Source organism: Elephantulus edwardii, unplaced genomic scaffold (genome assembly GCF_000299155.1).
Source record: "Elephantulus edwardii isolate Elephantulus edwardi_28Jun2011 unplaced genomic scaffold, EleEdw1.0 scaffold00114, whole genome shotgun sequence".
Taxonomy (NCBI): domain Eukaryota; kingdom Metazoa; phylum Chordata; class Mammalia; order Macroscelidea; family Macroscelididae; genus Elephantulus; species Elephantulus edwardii.
Genome location: NW_006399864.1, coordinates 469,305 through 496,562, shown reverse-complemented (window position 1 = coordinate 496,562; position 27,258 = coordinate 469,305). Strand labels below are relative to the sequence as shown.

Here is a 27,258-nt window from a genome sequence, read left to right as displayed (position 1 = left end):
AAAAGGGGGGGGGGGGGGGGAAAGAAAGAATGGAAGAAAACACCAAAACGTTAAAAAGAAAAAAAAAACACCAAAATCCTCAGACTCACTGCTACTGAGTCAAAGCTGATTCCTCGCTGACTCTACATGGAGTTTGAGAGACTGAAACTGCACAGGAGGACAGTGTCCATCCTTCTGCACAGAGTCACTGACCAATTACAACCAGCAGAGATGCACAGCCTTCGGGCTAGTACAGCAACTGCCTAAAGACTGGTTCACCAGAGCTCACAGCATTATGAGACACCCTCCATCTCTATGTCTAGGTTGTCAAAGGCAGGGCTTAGCTGGATACCCCGCTTTTGAAATTTTAGTTGTAAGAATGATAGTTTTATTTATTTATTTTCTAAATACATTAATTTCACCTTGGCGTCAAGAAAATTAAAATTCTCACCACTGGGTCAACAGGCAGCATCATGACAGGTGGAGAGAAAAAAAAAATGACGTTTTTAACGATTTCATCTTGCTCAGTTCAACAATCTAGCAGTCAGGAAACCAAAAGATATGTTGCAATGGGGAAATCTGCTGTCAAGGAACTCTCCAGAGTGCTGAAGTGCAATGACATCAGTTGAGAGACTATGGGGCACCCGAGCCAGACTATGATCTTCTCAACTGCTTTCTGTGCATCTGAAAGCCAGACAGTGAATAAAGATGGCAGAAAAGGAATCAATTGCTTTGAAATGTGGTACTGGATAAGAGTATTGGACATGCCAAGGTAATAAATAGGCCTGTCTTGCAGAAGGGGAAACCAGGTTGCTTGTTGAGGCAAGGATTTTGAACTTATGTCTCACATACTCTTCACATGTTGTGAAGAGAGGCCAGTTCTTGGAAAAGGACATCATGCTTGGAAGGGTGGAGGGTCAGCACCAGAGAGGAAGACCCTGGATGAGATGCCCTGATGCAATGACTGTGGAAATGGGGTCAGTTGCCTGGTGTTAGTCAAGTTAGCTCAGGATAGAGTCAGGTTCAGAGTCATTGGTAAGAGAATCGCTACGAACTGTAGTGGGCTTGGTGGCACATAACAACAACATCACTGTGGATGTGCAGTTCAAGTCAAATCTACCCTATGTAAAGCAGAACAAGACACTGTCTGGTCCTCTACCCATCCATAGTCTGTCATGCCTGAGCCCACTCGTGCAGTCACTGGACAATATACCACAGCGAAGGGGTTCTTCCCTTGTGTGGGGTTTTGTTGTTGTTGTTTTGAGAAACCTCTACTAAGTGTTATATCCTTTTCCAAGGACCACTTTGTGATAATGTCCAAAGTAAGTGAAATGAAATTTCAGCCTCTTCCTCCTCAGGAACATTCTGGCTGTATTCCCAAGGCAGAGCTGTGAAGTATTCTGGCAGTTCATGGGATGTTCAGTGTTCTTTTCAAACACTTCAGTTCAGATGAATAAATTCTTCTCTGGTTTTCCTCATTTTTATTCCCCACATAATTACTATATGATATTTCTAATGTTTAAAACAGAGCATCATGATGGATGGTGAAGAGATTGGGCTTGTTAACAGCTTTAGTTTGCTCCACAATCAACACTCTTGATACCAGCAGCCAGGAAAAGAGGAATTGCACTGGGAAAGTCTCTTGATACCAGCATCCAGGAAAAGAGGAATTGCACTGGGAAAGTCTGCTGTCAGGGACCTCTCCAGAGTCCTGAAGAGCAACAGTGTCAGTCTGGAGACTAAGGTACACGTGATTTAGGCCATGATCTTCACAATTATGAGCTATGCAGCAGAAAGCTGGCCAGGAGTAGGGATGATAGAAGGAGAATTGATACCTTTGAGCTGTGGTGCTGGAGAATAGTATTGAATACACCATGGACTGTTAATAGAACAAATAGGTCCATCCTAGGTGGGGTGAAACCAGGCTGATCCTTGGAGCAAGGATTCTGAAGCTCTGTCTGACATATTTTGGACATGTTGCAAGGAGGGACTAGTTCTTGGAGAGGGACATTATGCTTGGGAGGGTGGAGGGACAGTGTAAGAGGGGAAGACCCTTGATGATATGGATTCACTCAGTGACTGGAGTAATGGGGGTAGATGTGTTGGAGATGGTGAGGGTGGCTTAGGATGTAGCAGGGTTCAGAGCTAGTGTATATATAGGGTTGCTACGAGTTGCAGGCAACTTGAAGGCACATAGCAACACCATCCCTTAAACTTAGAGGATATTAGTGCTTTCTATAAAATAGAATGCACCAGATGATTTAAGATTAAAATTTGTGATAAAAGCTTACTAAATTAATGACTGAATGGTACAGACGGAGTGGGATGCCAAGGTTTGCTGGCAAATACAATGCAGATGATAATAAGCATTTCTTTTCTCCTAGCAAATACCAATCTAAACTATTCTTTTTGTTGTTAGGTTCTGTTGAGTAGGAACCAAATAAAGCTGACCTTCCAGAGGGTTTTCAAAGGCAGTAAATTGCATGGGAGGAAACTGCTTATCTTTCTCCCACAGAGCAGCTGGTGGATTCGAACTGCCTGTCTTTGGGTGGGCAGTGGTTACTTGCTACTAGGCCAGGTTTGAAATTAACTTTATATATTTTCAAATATATATGGGAGCATAAAAGAAGTTAAATGATAGGGAAGATTACTTTCAAGGCAGGGACATTAATTTCTTTTTGTTGTCTGGTGCCATGGCATTGGTTCTGAAACACTGAAAACTCTACATCCAATACAAAAAAACCACTTCCTGGTCTTGAGCCGTCACACTTGCTGCTGTGTTTGAACCCCCTGCTGGAGTCACTCACTATGTCAGTCTGTCTCCTTGAAGGTCTACCTCTTCGTGGCTGGTCTCCTACTTCATCAAGCATGATCGTCTTCTCCAGAGACTTGCTGTTGTTATGCGCTGTCAAGTCGACTACGACTCTTAGCAAACCTATGCACAATAGCTCTGAACCCTGCTCGATCCTCAGCCAATCTCACTGTCTCTGACACATCTACGCTTATCAACCCAGTTATTGTGTCAATCCATCTCATCTGGGGTCTTCTGTCTTCTTCCCCTGCACTGCCCCTCCACCCTCCCAAGCCTGATGGCCTTCTCCAAACACTGGTCCTGCCTGGAAACAGTCACAAAATATATGAGACTGAATCTCGGAATTTTTGCCTCAATTGAGCAGCTTGGTTTGACCCTCTACAGGACAAATCTGCTTGTTCTCATGTCAATCCATAGTATGTATAGTCTTCTCCAGCACCACAACTCAAAAGCATCAATTCTTCTTCTGTCATCCTTGGTCATTGTCCAGCTTTCTGATGCATAACAAGTAACTACAAAGATCATGGTCTGGATCAGGTGCACCTTAGTCTCTAGACAGTCATCGTTGCTCTTTTAATACTCTGAAGCAGTCCCTGACAGCAGGTTTTCCTAATGCAGTTTGTCTTTGATTTCTTGACTGTTGGCACAAAGAGTGTTGATTATGGATCTAAGACTAGTTGAGGATAAAAACATGACAAAAATATGTGAAACATCCTAGCTTTTTAGCACTTTAAAGAGGTCCTTGAGGAAGATTTCCCCAACACAGGAAGCTATTTGATTTCCTAACTGAAGCTTCTAATTGCTCCAGAATTTCTCTTCTTTGCAATGTTATAACAACTTGTTCCATTGGCTTTGCAGAGTCAATAAAATTCTGGTACTACTTGATTTCATTCAAGATCCATCTGGCTTCAGCAGTTCCACACCTTATGAATCTAGCTTGAATTTCTTATTAAATATCTTTTAATGTTTTAAAAGTTAGTCAGATAAAAATAATGTTTGTTAGCTAATTTGCCTAAAATTTCTTGTCCCTAAATCATGTTCTCATCACAAATAGATCCCCCACCCCAATCAATTGTATAATGACAAATTCTTATTTTATCATTTCTCCAGATGATTACAACATTTGCGTCTGGGAAGTTTTTATGTTCTAGTGGTAAGCAGCTGCACTGAAATCCAGAAGGCACACAGTTCAAATCCACCAGCTGCTCTGTGAAAGAAAGATGGATATTCTCTTGCCATGCAATTAAAATTGCCTCTGAAAACCTGCTGGAGGGTCGGCTATGGGTTGGTCCTAACTTGATGTTATACAACAGCAGTAGTCTTACTGCACAGAGATGCTTTGTTGTTGTTGTTGTTAGGTGCGATCCAGCATCTGAAGCTTGCCCTCTCCTGTATCAGCCTCATCCTCTGACACTCTTAAGCACATTGCTGCAGTCATCAGGTCAATCCCTCTCACTGAGGCTCTTCCTCTCTTTTGCTGACCCTCCACTTCTCAAAGCATGATGTCCTTATCCAATGAATAGGTTCTCCTAACAGAATATAGTGGCCTAGTGGTAAGAAGCTGTACTGCAATCCCAAAGGCATGTGGTTCAAACCCACCAGCTGCTCTGTGGGAGAAGGATGGGCAGTCACCTTCCATGTGATTTACTGCCTCTGAAAACCCACTGGAGGTTCAGCTGCGGGTTGGTTTGGCTCGAGGATACATAACAACAGTTTATCCAGTATTTGAAGTGAAGCTTTATCATCCTTGCCTTTAGGGAGCACTCAGGTACTTAATGTATAGTGATTCTACTACAAAATGCTACAAAAACATCCTTAATATTTACCTGGGTTATTCAAAGTAACTAACTTGTAAAATAAGTTTCAAAACTTCCCTCAGAAACAGAAGTAAATGTACCTTCTCCCCCTGCCGTGTGTTTGGCTCTTTGGTATTTTTCTAAATAATATTCTGCTGGTCAAAGTTGTGTACATGGTTAAAATTTCATTGAGAGGCATAAATTCTGTAGAATTTCTGTGTCTGAGACAATAACTTTAGATATGAATTAGATGGAAGTCTAAAATATAAATTATTAAAATTACACCTTTCCAAAAAAAAAAAAATTACACCTTTCCATAAACTGAATTTAAAACTTAGCGCTGTAAGTTTTATTTCTGAGTATGTATAATATCATAAAGATTCCTTTACACTTAGGCTCGTTATTAAAAATAAAAAATATTGGTGATATCTACTATTATTATTTCCATTGTTCTAATTGCCAATAATTCTAACATTCTATCAAAGGATTAAAACAAAGTAGGCCCTTCTTAAAACTCTGTCATTTTCCTCACCTGATCATGGCTCAGTGAAGCATAATATTCGTATAAGTGGTCCTCCTGGAAAGGGTACGTTTTGATTGCTGAATATGCTGAAGGACCACTTTTAATTGGTTTTTCTTTCTTTCCAAATTCCTAACAGGATCATTGTTTCTCAAATATGGAACAATGCCTATCTTAATTATCTCACAATTATAATCAGTATAGGTTTAATTGGGGAGTTTACAAAGCATTAAATAAACAGACAGGTATAATTTGTTTTTAATATGTTATAAGACTATTATCCTGTAACTAAGGCACATTGTCAACACAATTTGCTCAGGGAAGGAAAAGGCTATTAGTCCATTCATAAGAGGCATGACTAAGCTGTGATTCTGGATACTGGGTTGATTTTTTCTAATAATGAAATCAATTCTACATATAAGGCAAAGAAAAATAAGACAAATCTACAAAATCAGATATTGATTTTATAGATTAAGTTGGCCAATTTACCTAATTCCTAATAGCAAATCAAACATTTTCCTCTTTTCCCGAGTATCCTGACAGTTGTTTAGTAAAGTTTCATTTAAACTGTGTAAGTGATAAATTCAAAACAAATTTGGTTTCCCTTGAGTATAACTGAGCTTTTCAATTCTTCATGCTGTAAAGCAAATTTCAGACAGAATAAATAAAGAATTATATGTGATTAAAACCCACTAACACACATGGACATCAACTCTTAGGTATTGAATTCTCATAACTAAATAGCAAAACTCTAGTATCTTAGTGGCAAGGAATTGTGCTGCCAACGCAGAGACAGGTGGTTTGAATCCACCAGCTGCTTTGCAGGAGAAAGATGGGCAATCTCCTCCTTTACAATGTATTGCCTCTAAAAACCTGCTGAGGGGTCACGTATGGGTCGGTTCCAACTCGATTGTACATAATAACAACTAATTATCCTTTAAAAATTACACACTTTGCACTTCTTCTGATGCAGTGCTGTTCAAATCTGGGAAAAGTTCCAGGTCATCTTAGGGAGTTCTAGATTCCACGTATAACAAGGAACCTGAGTGATGAACTGCTTTTCCCTGAGTAATTCTGTGACCTAGAAAAGATGTCATTAAACAGCTAGAGCGAACTCCAATTTAGAACAATGTCTTTTTTCTCCTGAATAATCATTTTTGTTCCTGTACATTGGGTGACTGGCCTGTATGTGGAGGAGTTTGGCTTTCTTGATGAGACCACAGAGCCTTCCTGCTCTTACCTGAAGACTCATCTTGCTTAGAATGAAGGTTTTGGTTCATTGGTGACCTAGTTTTATGCTACAGAATGTTGCTTCCAGCATGATTAATCGTCTTCTTTTTCTTTTCTTTTTTTTTTTTTAATCAGCCGTTAACAGTGTTTTACTTTAGATCAGATTTTTTATTCTTATAATTACAAAGTCTCACTTCAAAATGAAAGGCATGAATGTTATGTGAGAATATTTCAAAATATCTTTTGTCTTGCAATTAAAAACCAGTTAAATAGGCAACCAGCTTGGTTTGTTTTAGTGTTTCCTAACTAGTTATTGCTGTTTTAATGTCACCAACTACTGAGAAGAATTCTCAGCGGATCCTAATTTTGTAGGCTCTCTTTGCGATATGTAAAGAGCCTGGTTTATAAAACACAAAATTGTATTTAACTTTGCTTCATTAAGTCTACAATCCTAAAGGTTCTCTGTCCAACAGAAGAGGCACAAGACACAAGCCTTTGGAGTCTCAGAGACCAGTCCAATTAAAAAAAGAATATTTTTCTATCATTTCCCAGCATAGCAGTTTGTCAAGTAAGCAGATTCAAGGTAAAAATTCATACAGATCAAAACAGACCAAACCAGTATTATCTATTATACTATCATATCACTTCACAAATAGTTCATTTTAACATAATAAAGGGGGAAAATCTTTATTATGGAGAGAGGAAAAAAGAAATAGAGGGATGGAGGAAAAGAGAAGATAAAAAAGGAAAAAACCACTTTAATTGAATAAATGTTTATTCATTGAACAATTAATCTGAGAGACTGGACTATAGGAAGAAAAAGGTGGCACCAGGAACATCAATCTGTTATGCAGATGACACAGCTATGCTTGTAGAAAGGGAAGAGACTTAAACCACTTAGTGCAGAAAATAAAGACTGTAGGCTTCAATGTGGATTTCATCTCATCATCAAGAAAACAAAAATCCTCATCTCTGGACCCAAAAGCAATGGCAAGATAGATGGAGAAAAGATTGAGAATTTAATTTCACTTGAATCCACAAGTAAAGTTAAATCTATGGCAAGTAAAATGAATTGGTACTAGCATTCAAGAAATCAAAAGATGGGTTGCATCTGACAAATCCACTTTAAAAAAACTCTCTAAAGCACTTGAGCAAGGATGTCAATTTAAAGACTAAGGTGCAGCAGATGCAAGTCATGTATTATTTTCTATTGCTACATACATGGCATGTGAAAACTGCACAAAGAATACGGAAGACTGAAGAAGAAGAATATTTCATAAACTGCCAAAAAATCCAAATAAATCTGCCTTGAACAAAGTGAAGCCAGGGTGCTCCTAAGAGGCAGAGATCATGACACTTTGTCTCACATACTTTGGACAAGTTGTCTGGAGATGCCAGCCTTGGGAAAAGTAGATGGTCAGCCAACGAGAGGCGCTCCTTCAAGGAGCTAGGTCGACACGGTGACTGCAACAACAGGCTTGAACATGGTGGACATGGGGAGGGTGGTGCGGAAGAGGGCAAGGTTCTGACTGGTTCGTTTTGGAGTTGATAGGCATCATACATAGCAAGCTTGATTCTGTATCCTAACGAATTGTCCATGGGGTTTCTGAGGCTGTAAATCTTCAAGGAAAGAACTGCCCACCTACCTCCCTCCGAGTGGCCAGTGAATTCCAACCACTGACCTTGTGGTTAGCAGCCCAGCACGTTAGGTTACACCAGAAGGGCTTTAGAAAATGCTTCTTCTTACTGAATGTCAATATTCTATGCTACAGCTTAAGCCTCTTGCCTTGTTTTCTTGTTAGGAATGAAAATCATCTGGATGTCTCCTCTGTGCAACAATGTGAGGAAATGTGAACATCAGTAAATTACCCCTCAATCATTTTCTTTTTCATGCTGCAAATATCAATTCCATTAATCTGTTACTAAACTAATCCTATTCCAAGCAAGGCAAAAGACAACTCATTGAGAAGTTTGCTGTTAATACTTGAATGCCCTGCAATTAAATCCAGTCTCATTTGGACTTGCTTTCTCCCTATTTAACTGAAAATCAAGAATCCTTTTATACTTCTCGTAACTGTGTTGGGGTTTTGGTAAATAAAAAAAAAGGGGGGGGAGCGAATGTTTTCAGGAGGGGCCAGTCATTGGAAAAAGACATCATTCTGGGAAAGGTAGAGGATCAGAGAAGGAAAGGAAGCCCCTCACTGTAATGACTGCAGCAATGGGCTTGGGCTTCAGCAGAACAGAGGTCTTGAGTTTACAGCAGGAGAGGGCAAGGTTTCTATGAGTCAGTAAACTTGATGGCACCTAACAACCATAATGCAGTAAGTTGAATATGTTTCTGTCATTAGAAAAGGTTTAGGACCTGAACTTCTTTACAAGGAGGCTATTAAAGTTTCCAGAGTTCTCACAATTAGGAATAGATGCTCTATATAGATTCCTTCTAGGAGGCTGGAATTCTGAAGCTCCGTCTGACATACTCTAGGCATGTGGCCAGGAAGGGCGGATCCTTGGAGAAGGACATCATGCTTGGAAGGGTGGACGGACAATGCAGGAGAGGAAGACTCAGGATGAGACGGATTGGCACAGTAACTAGGGTAATGGGTTAGGTGTGTTACAGTCAGTGAGGCTGGCTCAGGACAGGGCAGGATTCTCACCTGTTGTACATAGGGTTGCTATGAGTCGCGGGTAACTTGATGGCACATAATAACACCAACAACATATAGGTTCCTAAAGATAAACAGGTGGGAGATATAAAAGAAATTTCTAGAACAGCTGTAATAGCCACTTTCATAATCTACTAACAAAGAAATTTAAATAATTGTCAGTATTTTCTAATTTTTTAATTCTCTTGAAAATGCATTAATAGCCGGACCAACTACTTGAATTTTATTACAGCTCCATACTTCACTTACAGTCCAGAGCTCTGGTGGCCTAGTCCATACTGAACTGAATAGCCAACCCAAAGGGAGTGCCTCCCTGATAGTTCTAATTCACAAGCAGCTTCCTGGGAGAAAGACAGGCATCTCCTCCAATGTGCTTTACCTCCTTGGAAATCTAATACAGGGTCAGCTGAGTCGGTTCCTTCGCAGCAGGGCTGAGCTGCTTTACAGCATTTAAGTGCAGTACTCGATATGACCACAGGAGGGCGCCCAGGATTGCCCCACTGTATTAACCATAAATTGAACAGTAAAAAAACTAAACAACAATCTAACTTAGGAGAGGCTGAAGAGCATTATGCTAATGAACTAACTCAGTGAAGACAAATATTCTATCAGACCATTATTATAGAACGAGTATGAGGATCCAGGGGGAGGTAGAAGCAGAGGAGTGAGGTAGTTGGGGGGGGTAATAATAAGATTGCACATTTTCATGGGTGGAGGGGAGGGTGAAGGAAGTGGGAAAGGTCCTGTGTGAAAAGCAATCTGTTTTGTAAATAAGCCAGTATAATTTTTTAAAAATTTAAAAATGCAAAAAAACTCGAAAACAACTAATTATCACTCCCAGAAGGGGATCCCGGCACTTTTGTAGAATCTCACTGTTTCCCCTGATTTGAAATAAAGTGCTTTGGAGAAAAACAAAACAAAACAAAAACCAAAACAACGAACCCAAAAATAAAAAACAAAAACCTAAACAAAACAACCACAAAGCAAAACCATTCCTAAGACATACTAGTGTTGGTGGATGGGTTAGTTAGTATAGTCTCCTCTAGAAAGAGCCTCTAAGAATTTCAGTAAAACGTGTACTTTGGTTCTTGTAAAAACTCCAGTTTATTTCTATGCAAAAGGAATTGCATCACATTAAATAATAAGAAATCTCACCAAAACCCAACTGCCATCAGGTAATTTCAACTCATAATGACCTCCAACAGGTTGCCGAGGTTATAAATCTTTCGTGGAGGAGATGGACCATCCCTTCCCAATGGAGCAGCTGCTAGATTTGAACTGCTGACCTTCCAGTTAGCAGTACACATAACACGAGCTTTAAAATGGCACAAGAGAAGGTTCCTTTCATATGTACAGGTTTCTCTGACTTACGGATCTTCCTTTAACTTTTCTAAGCTGAATTTCCCCTCTATAAAAACAAACAAAGTTATAAAAATGTACTAAATATAGAACTACCTTTAAGAATAGGGAATATATCACTTGTGTTTTAGAGATGTTACAAAGATGAATTTAATAAAAGAGGAATCATCTTTTACATGTACCTTGCCTATATTACCAATAAATGGAACCTAAAAATGTTGGTTTTGATATGTAACTATGTGAAAACACACAACAGTTGACTTGGGGTCTTGGTATGAATATGCAATATAGATAATTATAAAGTTATCAGTGCTTGTAGCCTGAAAATAGTGGGTTAGGGTCCAAATTAGTGCACAGTAAATTTGAAAATTCAGATGTTTCTTTTAACTTGTGCCTTAGAGATGTTATGGGCTTAAAAAAAATTTTTTTTTATGGTAGCACAACTTTAATGAACTGCACATATGAACATTTCAAACTTTTGGGTTTTTTCACTGTGAGAATGTTAGTCAAGAAAAGTGAAAGAACTGTGTTGAGAGAGAAATGTGATGATAGTATTGAAAAAGCAAGAGGATGAGATAGTAAAAAGCTTCGTCAACATTCTCTCGTCTTGTATTTTTACTTGGAGTCATGTAAATACGGTCTGAAATTAACTGTAAAAAGAAAATTAATTTAATGATTTCAGAAAACATCAAACAGTAAAATACTCTTTTAACTTGTGGTCTGAGGGTGGAGAGAACCTCCAACAAAAAAATGTTAATATCCATCAGGATCAAAACAGAACTTCCTTAAGTTTATAATTTGTACTCAAAGAAACCAGAAGTGTCTACCAGTCGGGACCGTAGGTACACCATGGCAGGGCACAGAATCCACCACCGAAAGGCCTTGAAGTTCATACGGGATATCCCTAAACTACCAGGTGGAGTGCTCTGCAACCCCGAGCAAGCCTCAGCAATCCTCAACCCAGCCCATGTGTCGCGCGCGCGGCTACCACCTCCCTGGAGTGGGCATTATTTTTTACAGAAATTGTTGTAAAAATTTAAAAGACAAAAACAAAAACAAAAAAACCCCAAATAAAATTCCATTAAGCTGAATTTAATGTTGATTTTTCTGTTCAAACTCAAAATCCTTACTTCCACTTTTTAGACATGCTTACTTTTTTATTTACTGTGGTTACTGGTTAGCCTTCTTACTTTCAGTGAATATTGCTTTGTAGATAAGCTGTATTTTCTAGAAGAAAATGTTCTGTCTTTGTAGCCATTTAATAAATTAGGACAGCACCAGGAGGAGTTAAACATGTCTGAGAACAGGAAGGACAAGCCCTGGTAGATGGAGAAGCAGTCATGTCAATTTTCTAGGCTTTTCGGGTTACTGATAAGAAGTAGGCTACCCTAAAATCCAAAATTGGAAATATGTACCTGCCCACACACACTTCTATCAATTCTCATTATCTCACAACTGACACACTTAAACACTCCACTTCAACACCTATTGCAAAATAACACTTAAAACATTTTAATCTGGAAAGGGGAAGCCTAGAAAGGGATAGAGAAGAGGGCATAAAAGAGTAACACAAACCCCACTGTAACTAAGTTAATTCTGACTCTGGGCAACTCTGCATCAGGAGTCCAGTGCTCATCTCTGGGTTACCAGCATAAAATGCAGTGCACTATCCCAGCAGAGCGCCGTACATCAGATGGCAGAAAGGAAAAAGATGGGGTAATAGTCAAACTATGAAATCCTGCACAGGGCATCTCTTTTAAACTTATAGAAAAGAACTTAAAACAAAGACACAGAAAAACTACAGAACATTTGTTTTGAGACTCAAAAGCAGAAATCTGGTTTTGTAATTTTCATTTCTAGATTCAAACAACAGCAAAACCCTTGACACCAAGTTACAGCAGAAATGTGCTTCATAGGATTTTCAAGGCTGATTTTGTTTCCAAAATGTAGATCAAATTTACTTTCCTAGCTAGGACCCAAAGGTCTTCATGGCTTCATATTCAACTCTGCTGAAAATGGTCAGTATTTTCCCATGTTCATCTTTGGAACATATACAAATTACCAAAGTAAACCATCAGAAAGACTCATGCTATACAAAAGAGGTGGGGGACATTGACCATCAGTCCTGCAAATACAGACAGACTTCACCTACTCACTGACACTAAAGCTCTGGTGCTCACCGATGGTGTTGAACCTCTTCAGCTCACTCCGGCGGGAAGGATGCTTCTGTGTATTTGCAGCATTGTTTTGCTCTTCTTCAATGATGGGGGTCTTAGATGCAGGAGGTTTACTGGTTGGTGGGGTTTGCTTTCCTGCCCCAGACAAAGGGTTGAACCCTGGAGCAGTAACATCCACTGACTGGGACTTCTTCTTTAACCTAGAAATAAAGAATATCATATGCTGTGATTGGTGACTCAGACAGAGCACTTGTTCCAAATCCCAGAAGAGAGCAAGTGAGTTATGTCTCTCTCCATACTCTTCAGACAACTGACTTGGATTTGGTTACAAATAAGGTGTATTAGAAGTAGAGAGAGAAAGTATAGAACTTTTCTAGAGAAAGTATACAACTTCCCTATATTATCTGAAAGCAAGTCCTAAAAAGACTGAAATTTTTAGAAAAACACCACCTTAAGTGATGGAGTGTTCATCTATTGATCAGTTTCAATCTGACTTCTTTTAGGAAGCTGTCCATGGGGCCAACCTTGGTAACCTCCCATGAACCAGCAGAAGGGCAGACAGTTCATAACTAAATCTCAACAAGCTTCTACTGAACTCAGTTTACCAGAACACAAGTCAATAACATTTAGTGTATCAACTGGTAAAAGGTTCATTAATGAAAACAGTATTGCCTAAATATTAATTATTTTACTATCTCCTATATGGTTTCAGCTATAGTCACAGATCACCTGCATTTAAAAGCAACATAAAACTAGTCATTACCGAGTTGATTCCAATTGATGACAACCTTATGTTTCAGGTAGACCTGTGCTCAAGATGGTTTTCAGTGGCAGGGTATTTCAGAAGATTAGAAGGCTCTCATCCTAAGCATCTCTGAAGAGATTTGAACTATTAACCTTCTAGTTAGTAGTTCAATCTTCTACACCACTTAGGAAATTCTACAACCTGTATTATCTGCTTGATAGTCATTAAACTTTAATCACTTTGTCAAAATTGCCAATGTTAGCCAAGAAGAAGTTAAAATCCAATGTCCTATTACACATCACTAGAATGATTAGAACAGAAAACATACAGAATCCAAAGGAGCGTGTTAAGCAGCAATTAGGACTGCTGGCCTGCTGTTGGGATAGACACGTACATGTCTGAAAAATGTCTGGTCACAACTACTAAAGATCAAGTCATCAAGTCATGTATCTTTTGAACCAGCAGTTTTATTTTTAGAATATTTTCTATAAAAATCTAGATATGGAAGCTCTGGTGGCCTAGTGGCAGGAAGCTACATTGCAATCCCAGAGGAGTATGGTTCAAATCCACCAGATGCTCTGCTGGAGAAGGAGGGACAATCTCCTCCTGTACCAGTCAGATTCGATTTGATGGGACATACAAAAATAATAATAAAGATCTAGAAATGTTCACCAAAAAGCAAAGACTAATGTTCACAGGACTATTTGTAATACAAAAAAACTGGGGGCAGGTCAGACTTTTAACCCAAAAGGCCAAACCGAAAGGTTCACCAACAGTAGAATGGTAACTAAAATAGAAAGGGTAAAAATTACAAAATGGAATTTTATATAGAAAAGAAAATGAATGAACTTCTATGGCATGAGACAAATAATGTCAAATAAAAGAAGCCAGGCAGAGCCCAAGACACGCCACACTACTTTGTAGATATAAAGTTCAAAGACCTACAGAATTAAAAGAATGAAGAGCATTATTGAACTTAAGAGGATCATTGCCTTGGCCATGAAGAGACTTCTGGGATTCTGGTAATGTTTTATTTCCTGATCAGGATCCTGGGCACAAAGCTATATATACCTTACAGAAATTCACCGATTTATGGTTTGTCCATTTGTGTGTGTGTGTGTGTGTGTGTGTAATAGTTATACATCAATAAAAAGTTTCCATTAAAAAGAAACTCAATTCTTAACTGAATTAACTTACAATAGTGATTTCATATAGCTACTGAATGATTATGACACAAAATAAATTATTTGATGCCGACTTCTCAAGGGCTGAAAGTAGCATGGCTCTGACAGGGCCTTTTTTTTCTACCAAGGACATCTGTTCCATCCCCATCATCCCACCCTACATCTTCCAAACAGGACTATGAATTCATTATTTGATAGACTTGTTGTTGTTGTTATGTACTGTTGCTCTAGGCACCATGATACACTGTAAATTAAAAAAGCAAAAACACTTCCAATGAGGAAGCTTTCATTCTTTACTGCAGAGGCCAGTAGTAAGTAAACAAATCAATATGTAAAAAATGAGGTGGTGAGAAGTGCCATAAAGGAGAGTTAATGGAGTATGTTCACGCACGACGGACTGTGCACAGAAGAACCAGGCACATGTCTTTGTTCACTTGATGTTGGAGAGGAAACTCGGAAGACGGAAAGGAGATTATCTGGGAGAGCGGTATTTCAGCAAGTTAGGAACTTGGGTTGTTTGTTGTTTTGGTTTTTTTTTTTTGCTTTTTTTTGTTGTTGTTACAGAACAAGGAGCCCATTACTGGAGCAGAGAAAGGGGGAGAGAAAAACAGGGATGAGAAAAGTGAGAAATGGGGTAAGAAAGAGAGAGGGAAGAATGCTGAGGGGATAGAAAAACTCTGTGGTCATTAAAGAATGAGTTTGAGAGGGGTTGAGTATGGGAATCACCACGGAATCATTCTGCTTTGTTGAACTTAGGTTGAAGAATGTCTCTTCAAGTTTAGCAAACTGAATACAATGACCTTCAAGAAGTAGCAACTAACAGCTTGTGAGCCGCAGCCTCAGGCAAACAGGAATTTACTATGTACTGGATTGTGGACTTGTTACTAATGCCTGGGTCTTCTCAACACCACCATTGTAGCCTTAAGTTTGAGGCCTGTGGACTAGAAGCAAATACTACAGAACTGCAATACATTACAGGAAAGCATTGAGATTAATAAAAAGAACGAGTTAGGAGTGAAGTGGTGGTTCTCTCAGGCAATAAGAGCTCATTTGTTGCAATGAGACTTTCCACAGAGGCAAACTTAGAACCCACCTAGATTTAGAAAGCAATTAGAATTATTACGTTGAATATTAAAACGCCATAAAATTACCAATATTTGACACTTTGAGCTACATAACCACCAAATTTCTATAGTTCATTCTGCCAGTTTTGTTTAGAAATCAATTTGAATACAAGGCAACCTTTGCCAGTGTTGGCTGGAGGCTAACTTGAGGACGTAGGGGTATAAAGGAAAGGTGCTGAATTGTCCAGGAAGACAGCCACCATCTCTAAACTTCTTCCAAAACGCAAATTCAAACTCACTGCTGTTGACCAGAACTAGCTCATAACTGATCCTCCACTGGGTTTCCAAGGCTGTAAAAGGACATTGTCTGTCTTTCTCCCCAAGAGTTACCCATGGATTTGAACCACTAGAGAGGCACCACCTTTGTACCAGCCGTTCAACTCTCTATAGATAAAGTCAACAGAACTCTCTCGCTATCTCTTAGTAACTATTACTGTCAAGATGTGGATCTGAAAAATCGTACCTACTATTCACAAAGCAGATTAATTTATCAGCAGACATTGTTTGACATATTACGCTGGCCTCTTTGAGAATGGAGGTCTTTTGCTACATTAAATTTCTATGTTGTAGAACATCAGGATGACAGCTTATCGTTGATAAAGTGCTATAGACCATAAACTATGCTACAGACCATAAACAAAGCTAGAGACTATAAACTATGCTATAGACTCCAACATTTCAAAGTGTCTAAGCGTTCCATAAACCCTTCTCACAGCTTCTGTGGAACAAGTAGAAGGCATTGCTCTGGGATCCAAAAGGCCCAAAGCAAACAGAACAGCAGTCAGGGATCATCTTCCCACCCCACCCCACCCCACCCCCTTCCTCCAAACACTCTTTCTAACTAGACCTTGAGGGGAAGCATGCTTTCCTTGTCACTGGAGTTTGGAACACTCGCTAGTACATTTGCTAGTTTGCCTAAGAAAAACTTCCATTTGTGCATTCTTAGAAAGCAGAACTGTGTGGGTAATTGAATTACTCCTCAAAGAGTCTAAAAATGACTACTGTGGTTGACAAGGAAACCTGCTAAATGCTACCTCCAATATCCAAATTTCATGAAAGGGGAAGTCTTTCTCAATTGTTAACAATACTCTTAATTAAATGTGTTAAACAAATGTAAATATAGCATAATGGAATAAGTAGGTGTGCATGAGATAAAATACCCATTGATAATAAATGAAGCACTACAACTAGAGACAAAAATACTCTCTTAGTAGATGCCAACATAATTTTTGGTTAATGTGCTTTGCATTTCCAACGGGAAATGAATATTGCTATCTTGGAGAGCTGGAAATGAGTGAAAGTAATCATTTCTTTCAGGATGGGATGGTTCCCATTAGCAGACTGGCTGGTGTGTCATAATCCTGGCCTTTTCTTGTTCTTCCCCTTCTGAGTAAATAAATATTTCTACTCCTCTCCGGAACATGATTCCACATCTTGACTCAGCATAACAATATCAGAGACTTATGAGGCTCAGCTTTCTGATCTTATAAAACAGGATAAGACATTCAATGAGTGAGTCTTGGGATTAAGTGAATATCCCACATGAAAGTACCGAGTTGAGTATAAACTCAAATTCATGTTCACTGTCAAAAGAATTGGTTCTGACTCATGATGTCTTTCCACTAGGTTTCCCAGGCTGTAATACGTGAAGAGAAGACTACTTATCTTTCTCCTGCAGAACCACCAGTGGATTCGAACCACGGGAGACTCACATCATTCAGGCTTGCAGTACAACTCTCAGCTGACAATGCCAATGTAAGTTCCAATATCCTTATAAGAGGATGTAAGGAAATTATAATGTTCTTCCTAAATATTAGTGGAACTGGGAAATGATACTATCTTCTCAAAATTTTACCCACTTCAGACAGAGAGTGAAACAGTAGGGCTGGAATACATTTTGTTGGAAGTGTCATGCACTCTGGTGTGTGAGTTCTGGGAAAAACGTGAAGAAGAGCAGAAAGACACAACCAATAGGATCTTCTATGGAGTATGCAATGTGACAGCTGTTCTGTGACGCTGTTGTTGTTGACTGCCTTCAAGTGAAGCATGACCCACAGCGACCTTATGCCCAAAAGACCTGAAGCCCCTCTACAACTATCGACATTTACAAAGTACATAGAGTTTCTGGAGGCATGTTATTTAGGAAGTGGATGCCACTCCTTCCAATCTCCTGTGATAGCTCTCAAATATTTTTGAAAACAAGGAAATCAGTAAGACAATTCACTTGAGTGAATATATTCTTGAATCTGTGTGGGGTTGAACTAAAATCACAAACTCAAAATTAGAAGTGAAGTCCAGGAAACCACGAAGAGTAAAGAACAAGAATTTGCAAAGAAGTGTGATGAGGCCTCTTCTCGACTTTCAGAAGAGTCTGTGCCATGAGACCTCCAGGGATAGCATTGCTAGTATCAAATAGATCCTAGCCAAAAGTAGAGAATACCCACAAGATATCTACCTGGGTTTCATTGACCATGCAAAGGCATCCAACTGTGTGGATCATAATAAATTATTGAACAGTGAGAACAATAGGAATTCCAGAACAATTAACTGTACACATGTGAAACCTATACAGAGACCAAGAAGTAGTCATTTAATCAGAACAGGGGGATATAAAATGAGACAAGGTGTGTGTCAGGGTTGTACTTTTTCGCTACACCCATTCAGTATGTATGCTCAGCAAATAATTTGAGATGCTGGACTAGATAGAGAAAAATGTGACATCAGGATTGGAGTAAGACTTATGAAACAACCTACATTATACATTTGAGACAACCTTACTTGTAGAAAGTAAAGAAGAACTGAAGCACATACTGCAAAAGGTCAAAAACTATAGCTTTCAATATGGATTACATCCTGGCATCAAGAAAACAAAAATCCTTACCAGGAGACCAGTAGGCCACATCATGATAGATGAAGAAAAGGTTGAATTTATTTTCAATTATTTTCCTTGAATCTACTATCAACGTTCCTGGTAGTAGCAATAAACAAATGGGGTGGGGGGAAAGTGTTGCATTAAAGAAATATGCTCCCAAATGCTAAAAATCAAGAATTTCCATTTAAAGACTAAGGTATACTTTATCCAATACCCTTGGTGGTTTCCATTGCTCTGTATGTCTCTTTGTCTCTGTGACTCTGGGCGGGTGATGTGTGTGTATATGTGTGTATGTGTGACAGCTGGACATGAATAAAAAAGACTGAAGGTGAATCAATGCCTTTCAATTATGTTGGTGAAAAGTATTGAATGGATTGCCAAAAGAAGAAACAAATATGTGTTTGGAGGAAGTACAATTACTATGCTTTTTAAAGGAAAGGTTTCATCGCAGATCACTTTAGGCATATTATCAAAAGGTGCCACCTCTGGCAAAAGGAAATTATAGGTAAAGATAAGAGGGTCAGATATCGAGAGGAAACCCCTCAAAGAGATGGACTGGCCCAGTGACTTTACTAGTGGATTTAAGGATGGGGGTTGTGAGGACAGCACAGGACACGGTAAGGACTTAATCTGCACTTCTGTGCTCATACGATTCCTAGGAGTCACAGGTGACTTGAGGCCACTTAACAACAACCACTCTGTCAAAGTATGTTGCTGTTGTAGTGTGCTGGTGAGTCAGAATCAACTCATTGTTGGCCTTCCAGCAAGGGTTTCAGAGGCAGTAAACAGCAAGGGAGGAGATCACTCAGTCTTCTCCCACAGAGAAACTGGTGAATTCGAACCCTGTGCCTTGGGGATTGCAGTTCAGCTTCTTACCTCTAGGCCACCAGAGCTCCTTCTGTAAAAGTAGAGATCTAGCCAATGTAACAAGTTTTCCAAGGGGCAGGAGAGATCCAGTGAGACTAGTGACAATATGAAGTTCAGGCACAAGAGAAAAACAGAAGTGGCAGGAAACTTCCAATACCAATCAATTTAAACAGACTTAATTAACTCTGGTAGTAATCAACTAAATTCTGCACAATTTATTCCTATGTTTTAGAAATAATAAGGCATCAACCATTCAAGTTCTAATGTCTTTTTTTTTAGTAAAGCACGTGGTATCTTATTACTTTAGTACTTTAATGAATTAGTGAACACCTTAATGCTCAAGGCTCATATACACAGTGATTTTATGTGGTTTTACATTGACCATCAAGGAGCACTCCTCTGAAAGACTTGAGTCCATGTTCAGTTTCAAGTTTTCACCATGGAGAAGTATCTTCACAGTTAACTTTTTGTTATTTTTATTTATTACTTGTGTTCAGTAATCTCTGAAAGTCAAAACAAAGTTAAAACCATGCTGGAGATTTATTGGTCTAGCTCACAATTCTCAAATCAGACACTACACAGCATGCGTCTGGATGCTGCACCTGAGATGAGGCTGTGTGAGGTATTTATAGTCTAAGGAACAAAGACAGGGAAGGCCAAAGAGTTTGGATGAGCCTTTCAGATTTATACCAGTGAAACTGTTAAGGTTTGGGGGTTTTTTTCCTCAGAACTTTGTTCGACTCGGAAGACAAATGACACAGGTTTTGGGGGTGTGGCGGTTAGGGCACAGCCTGCCAACTAGGCGCAACTTGTCTGGAGAGCAAGAACTTTGGATTGTCCATAAATCCACAGAAACAAGCTAATTACTCCAACAGCGAGATCTTTGGTAAACTTTTTGTCTTGTGAGATGAGTGAGCAGCCATGTTGGACTAACCGTGACTCAGTCTCATTTTTTCAGCTCCCACAGCCACACAGGCCACACCATCCTGGTTTCCCCCGTTCTCCTTTCACGGGTGTAGGGGTTTCATCACCTAACACCCTCAGCCTCCTCAGCCTCCCTTCAGACATCCCACGTCCCGCTTTCCATCCACCTGTGTAACCTAGCCCTCTTCTAAATGTCGTCTTATGTAAATACTGTGTGAGATAATGGTACCTTAACCTGAGCTCAATCTTAACAGGACTCATTTGTATAAAAAAGGATGTTTTCAATATGGTTGAGTTCATAATTGGAATTACCTTTCTCACCAGTGGCATGCGATCTGTGCTCACAACTAACTGGATGTGTTCTTGAGTTTTGTTGTTACCTGGACAAAATTAACTTCTACTGTTTACTTAGTATCATGCCAACGTACAGTGGCCATGGCAGCAACAGTGCAGAATAACCTACGATGGTATGAGGAATATTTTTGAAGCTCCATTTCACATACTTTGAGCACGTGGCCAGAAGTGACCAGTTCTTGGAGAAGGACATCATGGTTAGAATGGTGGAGGGACAGTGCAGGAGAGGAAGACTCTGGACGAGATGGACTCACATGATAACTGGGGCAGTGGGATTATGTGTGTCAGAGTCAGTGAGACTGGCACAGGATGGGGCGGGGTTCAGAGATGTTGTACATAGAGCTGTTATGATTCCGAGGTGACTCGATAGCACACAACAATAAGGGATTAAGATGGCATAACATCAGCATATAAAAGCCATATTTCAATACATCAGGACTATGTAATTTGAGAATAATAAAACCAAGGGCATGGGCCAGGATTTCCTGGAACTGAATCTTTACTTTGTGGGTAATTTTCTTAGCCTTTTCTTACTTCAGTTTTCTCGTCTATAAAACTTGTGTTGTTCGTTGCAGTCAAATTGATTCTGAAGTCATGGTTTCAGGTGCTTCAGAAGAGATCTATCCCATGGAATCTTGGCAGGAATAATAACGGAGAAGTCCTGGGTGGAGCACAGGGTTTGTGTTCAACCACTAATGAACAAGTCGGCAGTTCAAATTTGCCCAGCTGGACCACTGAAGAATGACAGGTGATCTGCTTTTGTAAACATCACAGTCAAGGAAACCCTACGTGTAGACTTAGTTCCACACCTGGGGTCACCGCCAGTGAGCATCTACTTCAGGCAAACATCTTTCATTTTTTTTGAAAGAAACTTAATGGAAGTAGAGTGCCATGAGTTTCTTCCACAGTACTAATGGGTGGAATTGTCAACTTTTAGATTTGCAACTCAACACAAATCATCTGCATCACCCAAGGACTTTGCCAGCATGATTTCCCTTTCTGAGAAACAGCATCTCCTACTAATATGTCCAGCAAAGTACGTGAGTTGTAGTTTCTCCATCCTGGCTTCCATGGAGGATTCTGGTTGTACTTTTCCAGGACATATCTATTTGTTCTTAGATCAGTTCATGGGATATTCAGTACTCTTTTCCAGCACCACAACTCAAAAAGCATCAACTCATCTTCTCTCATCCGTATTCATTGTCCAGCTCTCAAAAGGAAAGCAAGTGATTGAAAAGATCATGGCCTGAATCAGGTGCATCATAATCTACAAGCTGACATTGACTGCTCGTCAGGAGTCTGAAGAGGTCCTTTACTGTGGACTTTCCCAGTACAACACATCTCTGACTGCTGGCACCAGGGTCCATTGACCCAAGGGAGAGGAAATTGTTGTCAATTTCAATCTATTCTCCATTCATCATGATGGTGCTTATCAATCCAGTGAAGATATTTGTCTTGTTGATGATGAGATGCAAACCATATTAAAGCTATCAATTATAATTAATAGAATTATAATTGAGGCTTGTTTATAATTAATATAAATATAATTAATTCTAGCTTAATTTAGGCTATTCGTTTTAATAGGACAATATACTTGGAGTGTCAGGGAAAGAGAGGAAGACCCTCAATGAGATGGATTGACCCAATGACTACAGCAATGGGCACAGTGTGTCAGAGAGGATGAGTATGGCACAGTATAGGACAGGGTTCAGACCTGTTGTTTATAGGGTCACTGTGAGTCACACATGACTCAATGGTACTTAACAACCACAGAAGACTTTTCATGTGTAAATGGAGGTGTTCTGATGACATAGTGTATTCCAAGTCACATTAACCAAAGTTCCACAGTTTGAATCTACCATCTGCTCCACAGAAGGAATGAACATGGACAGTCTCCTGGAAAAATCTGCAACCTCAGAAACTGATGGAGGGTCGTTATAAATCTCAGTAGATCCAGCAATACTGGGGTTTGTTGCTGTTGTGAAAGATTTTTAATGGGAAAGGTTAAGTCAATATTTTCAAAAGCCCCTAGAAGAATATTTGACAGAGTGTTTATAAAATTTTACTTTAAACGAAACAACAAGCAAACACTAACAGCTATTGTTGTGTTCCATCAAGTGAGAACTGACCCACAGTTGACTCTCAGAGGCAGTTTAATGCACAGGAGGAGACCACCCATCCTTCTCTCATGGAGCAGCTGGTGGATTCGAACTGTGTGCTTTTGGGATTACAGTACAGTTTCTCACTACTAGGCCACAGGGTCATATGTTATACATACACATTTTATTTCACTTACTAAACACAATCAGCCAATGAGATATCTTCCTGTTCCTGTGTATGGTGCGGTCAACCAAAGTTTATAAATTCTGATAGAGCTGGCAATTAGGACACCTGAGAATTCAATCTGCTCATTCTGAGATAAAGGATGCATTCAGGAATTAGGAGACAGATATATTTCTGCTCCAACACCCAGCAGTCCACCATGTGACCCTGAGAAATAACTTGGTCTATGGAAACATCTATAGGCACACTGTGTGCCTGCCCTACTAAGAGTACTAATGCAAGCCGAAAACGTGTTCCTTCGCGTGACTGTGCTTTCTAAAATGCCATAGAAATCTTTAGTACTTGTAGTCGTGATATAAATTCACCCTTTGCCTCATCTGTATGTTTAAGCAAGTGGACACGTGCACTTATGTAGATAGGCATGGGTCCTTCAAAGCCCATTTCCCATAATCCTCTACAGTAACTTCCAGCAAGAAGACCATCTGTGGTTTGCACATCTCATTACTGCTTGAGAAGCTGGCTCCTGGCTTCCCAAAAGAGCTAATGTAAGGATCTTACTGAAACTTTTCAAGCTGCTGAGAAAGCAGGTTTTCGAAGTTGGATACTGTGACTGCTGCAAAAAACCTCAAGTCACTCAAAAAGAGCTTTGGAGAGCAAATGCCTAAAAAAATTTCACTTTGCAAAATTAGGAGCTTTTGTTACCCCTCCTTACAGTCTGCCTGGAAATGAGCAACTAAGAACAAACCACAAAATCAGCAGAAAACAAGCATATTCGCAAGTTCATCCACGAAGGAAGGAGAGTTTGGAAAGATACACAATGAAACAAGCAAACAATCTCCTGAGAGGGAGAACTTGCAAGGCAATTACAAAGAACCTGCTCCGTAATTGCTACGGCCATACTCCACTGTGTGCTCCCCAGCAGGAGGATTAAGACGGCAAGTCTCATTAAATGCAGAATCAGGAATTACACCGTGTTCTTTTACAATTCCAAGCCAAAGAAAGTGATTCAACAGACAAATCCTCTGGGAATGCAAATTGGTGCTAGAACACTTAATGGGACACAAAACCCAGATACCTTGTTATAATAACACATGTTTCTAGTTGTGTATCATTCTAAGAAATGTATGCTTTTCTATTTTGGAAATTCAGAGAACAGAGGATTCCAGGATTAAAGCAGCCACACATCCAATGCTATGTAGGAATGGTTGGCTAGAAATTCTCTTGTTAAATGTAATTAAATTCAGCTCGGGGAAGGGCAAGGCCAGAATATATTGTAGGAAATCTGCGGCTCTGTTGCAATAATGGCAGGGTTTTGCATAATAAATACTTGAAATCAAATTCCACATGTCTCTCTAGAATATAATAAACACTAACATAAAAGTCAGGATAAAGCAAGGTTCCGATCTGTTGTTTATAGAGTTGCTTCAAGTCATAGCTGACTCAAGTGTATTTAACAACATCAACAAAAAATGTTATCATCTCCTACTGACTTTTCATAAAAAGATACCCAAATTCTTTAAGTTTGCCAGTTGGTTTACCTGTATTCTTCTGCTTATACAAAGGAACCCTGGTGGTGCAATGAATAAGCAAGTGGCTAATTGAAACTGGCCAGAAGTTTTAAAGTCTAGGAAGCCACATAGGAGACTTAGTTCTACTGTGTTACCTGTGGTCACTATCCATAGGAATTGATCTGGTGATGCACGATATACTTACAGCAATCCAGTAGAAAACAGCCACCAAGGAAGACTTTCCTAGCAAACAGAAGTCCTCACAGCTAGATCAGCTTAACACCCACACTTCTAAAACTTTGAGATAAATCATTTGTATCCCTAGATCTTAGCATGTTATTGATGTTAGGTGCTTTCAAGTGCCCTCTAACTCAAATAACTCTACCGAAGCACGTATGTGTCATCCTTATCATCCTTGATATATTTACGAGCACATTGCTGTAGTCACTGTGTCAATCCACAGTCTCAAGGGTGTTCCTCTTCTATGCGAACCCTTCATCTTTCAAAACAAAATGTTCTTTTCCAAAGACTTTGCCCTCCTAACAGCAAAGCCCAAAGGATGTTGAGATGAACTTTCATCATCCTTGTTAAAGGAAAGTACTGGCTGCACTTTCCTAAGACATATTTGATCTTTGAGCAGTTTTGGGGATCTTCAGTATTCTTGTCCAACACCACAACTCAAAGGCCTCCATCCTTCTTCTATCCTTATTAACTGTCAAGCTCTCAAAAGCATAACAGGTAACTACTAAGATCCTTATTTGGATCAGGCACACTTTAGTCTTTAAACAGATAACATTGCTTTTCGGCACCTTGGAGCGTTCTCCGAGAGTAGATGTTCCCAGTGCAACACACCTTTAGATTTTCTGAACGCTGGTGCCAAGGGGTGCTGATTGTGTATGCAGATAAGATGAAACAGACGGCAATTTCTATCTCTTCACCATCTATTATAATGCTGCCCATTGGTCCAATGGTGAGGCTGTTTGTATTGTGGTTATTAAGATGTAATCCATATTGAAGGCTGTAATCTTTGACCTTCTGTAGCAAATGTTTCAAGCCTTCCTCAATTTGCATCAAGCAAAGTGTGTCATCTGCATAACACAAGTTGTTAATGAGTCTTCTTGTGATCCTGATGTCACATTCTTCTTCATAATGTCCAGGTTCTTGTATGATTTGCTCAGCATACAGATTAAATATGACGAAAGGATACAGCTCTGATACACACTTTTAACACAGTGCTTGGCACATAGCGTAGGCACTTGGTATATAAATGGTTGAATGAATGGTTTCTATGGGAAAAAGACATATATGATTTGCTCTAGCAAATATACATATAATATTGATGAAAATAAACTTAGTGATTAAGATTTTTGATGGTTGGAAGGCAGCTATAATGATCAACTTCACTCTCCACACAGCACAGCCTTCCTCAAACCCTGTCATGAATGTGTATGCCGTATGCTTGCGTAGAAGGAAGTGTTTCATCTCAAACATCACTAGTAAGTGAAAGCAGAATAACATTAATGAATTATTGATAACGTTCAGTTTTGTATTTTCTAAAGGAAAGCTGCGGCTTTGATAAGCTGACATCAGTACTTAAGCAGTTGCAGCGATAGTACTGCACAGTGAAAAGGGCAACTCTTACAGCAGTTCTTGGGAATGAGTGGGTAAGAGCTGGATTCAGGTTCTTCCTCTTTTGCCAACAGCAAAGTGAAGGTTAACTTTTTAAAGTTTATTAATTGAAAGTATTTACTCTTTGTTTATGGAGCAATGATTAAGAATTTTGTACATCATCTTTCTACTATAAAATTTCACTGCACTAAGCTAATAGTAGTAAAATTCTTTTTCCCCATCCATGTACTTTACAAAGATGCTACTTTAAGGCAAGAATTCACTTTGAAACTACACAAATTTCCAATTTATTTCCATTTTTGCCTTGGAACTTCAAAAGCTTTCAACTGGAAAATTCTAAAAGTGGAAATCATTATGTAAATCCAAAGATTAGGCCTTGAAGGATTTGGAACTCAAATTCTTGTACATGTTAAACAGTCTTCTCTGGTAACTCACAGAACTGAAACTTAATTTCATTAACTTTGATGAAATGATCTGTAACATGTTATTGCCACATTGATCAGATTCTGTTTGTTCATTTAGGAGGAAGGAACCAGAATAAGAAGACTATTTTAAGACTTTAGGCTTCCATCCAATGTGGCTAATTAAAGAAATCTATTTTTAAGAGGTCCTATTACTATCTGTATAATGCATATGGACTAACTGATTAAAAGGTAGTTTTATTTCTGCATGACATAAGGCAAATCTAAGCTTCATCCAGGTAGTTTCTCAGGTAATAATAATCTGGGCTCAAACTCCATCATTTATGGTTAATTTTCCAGTGGAGTACAAAAATTCTCCATCCAGTCTCCCCAAATGCAGATAAGAGAAATAGGAAAAAGAAGTTACTTAATTACATATCAATTCAGGACCTAGGGGGGAAACAGAACTAAAGTTAAACCATTATTTTTTTAACCTTTTAAAATTCATTCATCTTATTGATTTACATAAAAAATATTCTTGGGTCATTTTAAATGTTTCAAAATAAGATGATATGTCATTTTTAAAATGTAAGATTGTATTATTGTTTGTATTATTGGTGGGAAAGAATTCTTTTTTTAAAAAATCCTGCTCAAAAAGAAGGTAAAATTATCTCTCTATGCAGATGATATGATAGTATGCTTAGAAAACACTAAAGACCAGCAAGAAAACTATTGGACATAGCTCACCAATTCAGCAAAGTAGCAGGATACAAGATCAATATACAAAAATCAGTTGTATTTCTCTACAGTGACAAAGAGAATACAGAGTTG

At 39.1% G+C, this 27,258-nt stretch overlaps 1 protein-coding gene across 2 annotated transcripts in view; it reads right to left on the bottom strand.

The window, feature by feature from the left end:
* OXR1 (oxidation resistance 1) overlaps window positions 1-27,258 on the bottom strand; it is a 325,904-nt gene that overhangs the window by 247,682 nt on the left and 50,964 nt on the right. Inside the window, exon 2 of one of the 2 annotated variants that reach the window (XM_006892321.1) lies at window positions 12,540-12,736. In XM_006892321.1, the coding sequence (XP_006892383.1) occupies window positions 12,540-12,736 (197 nt within the window). Of the gene's footprint in view, window positions 1-12,539; window positions 12,737-27,258 lie in introns of those variants that run through there. The other variant, XM_006892323.1, reaches the window with a different exon arrangement.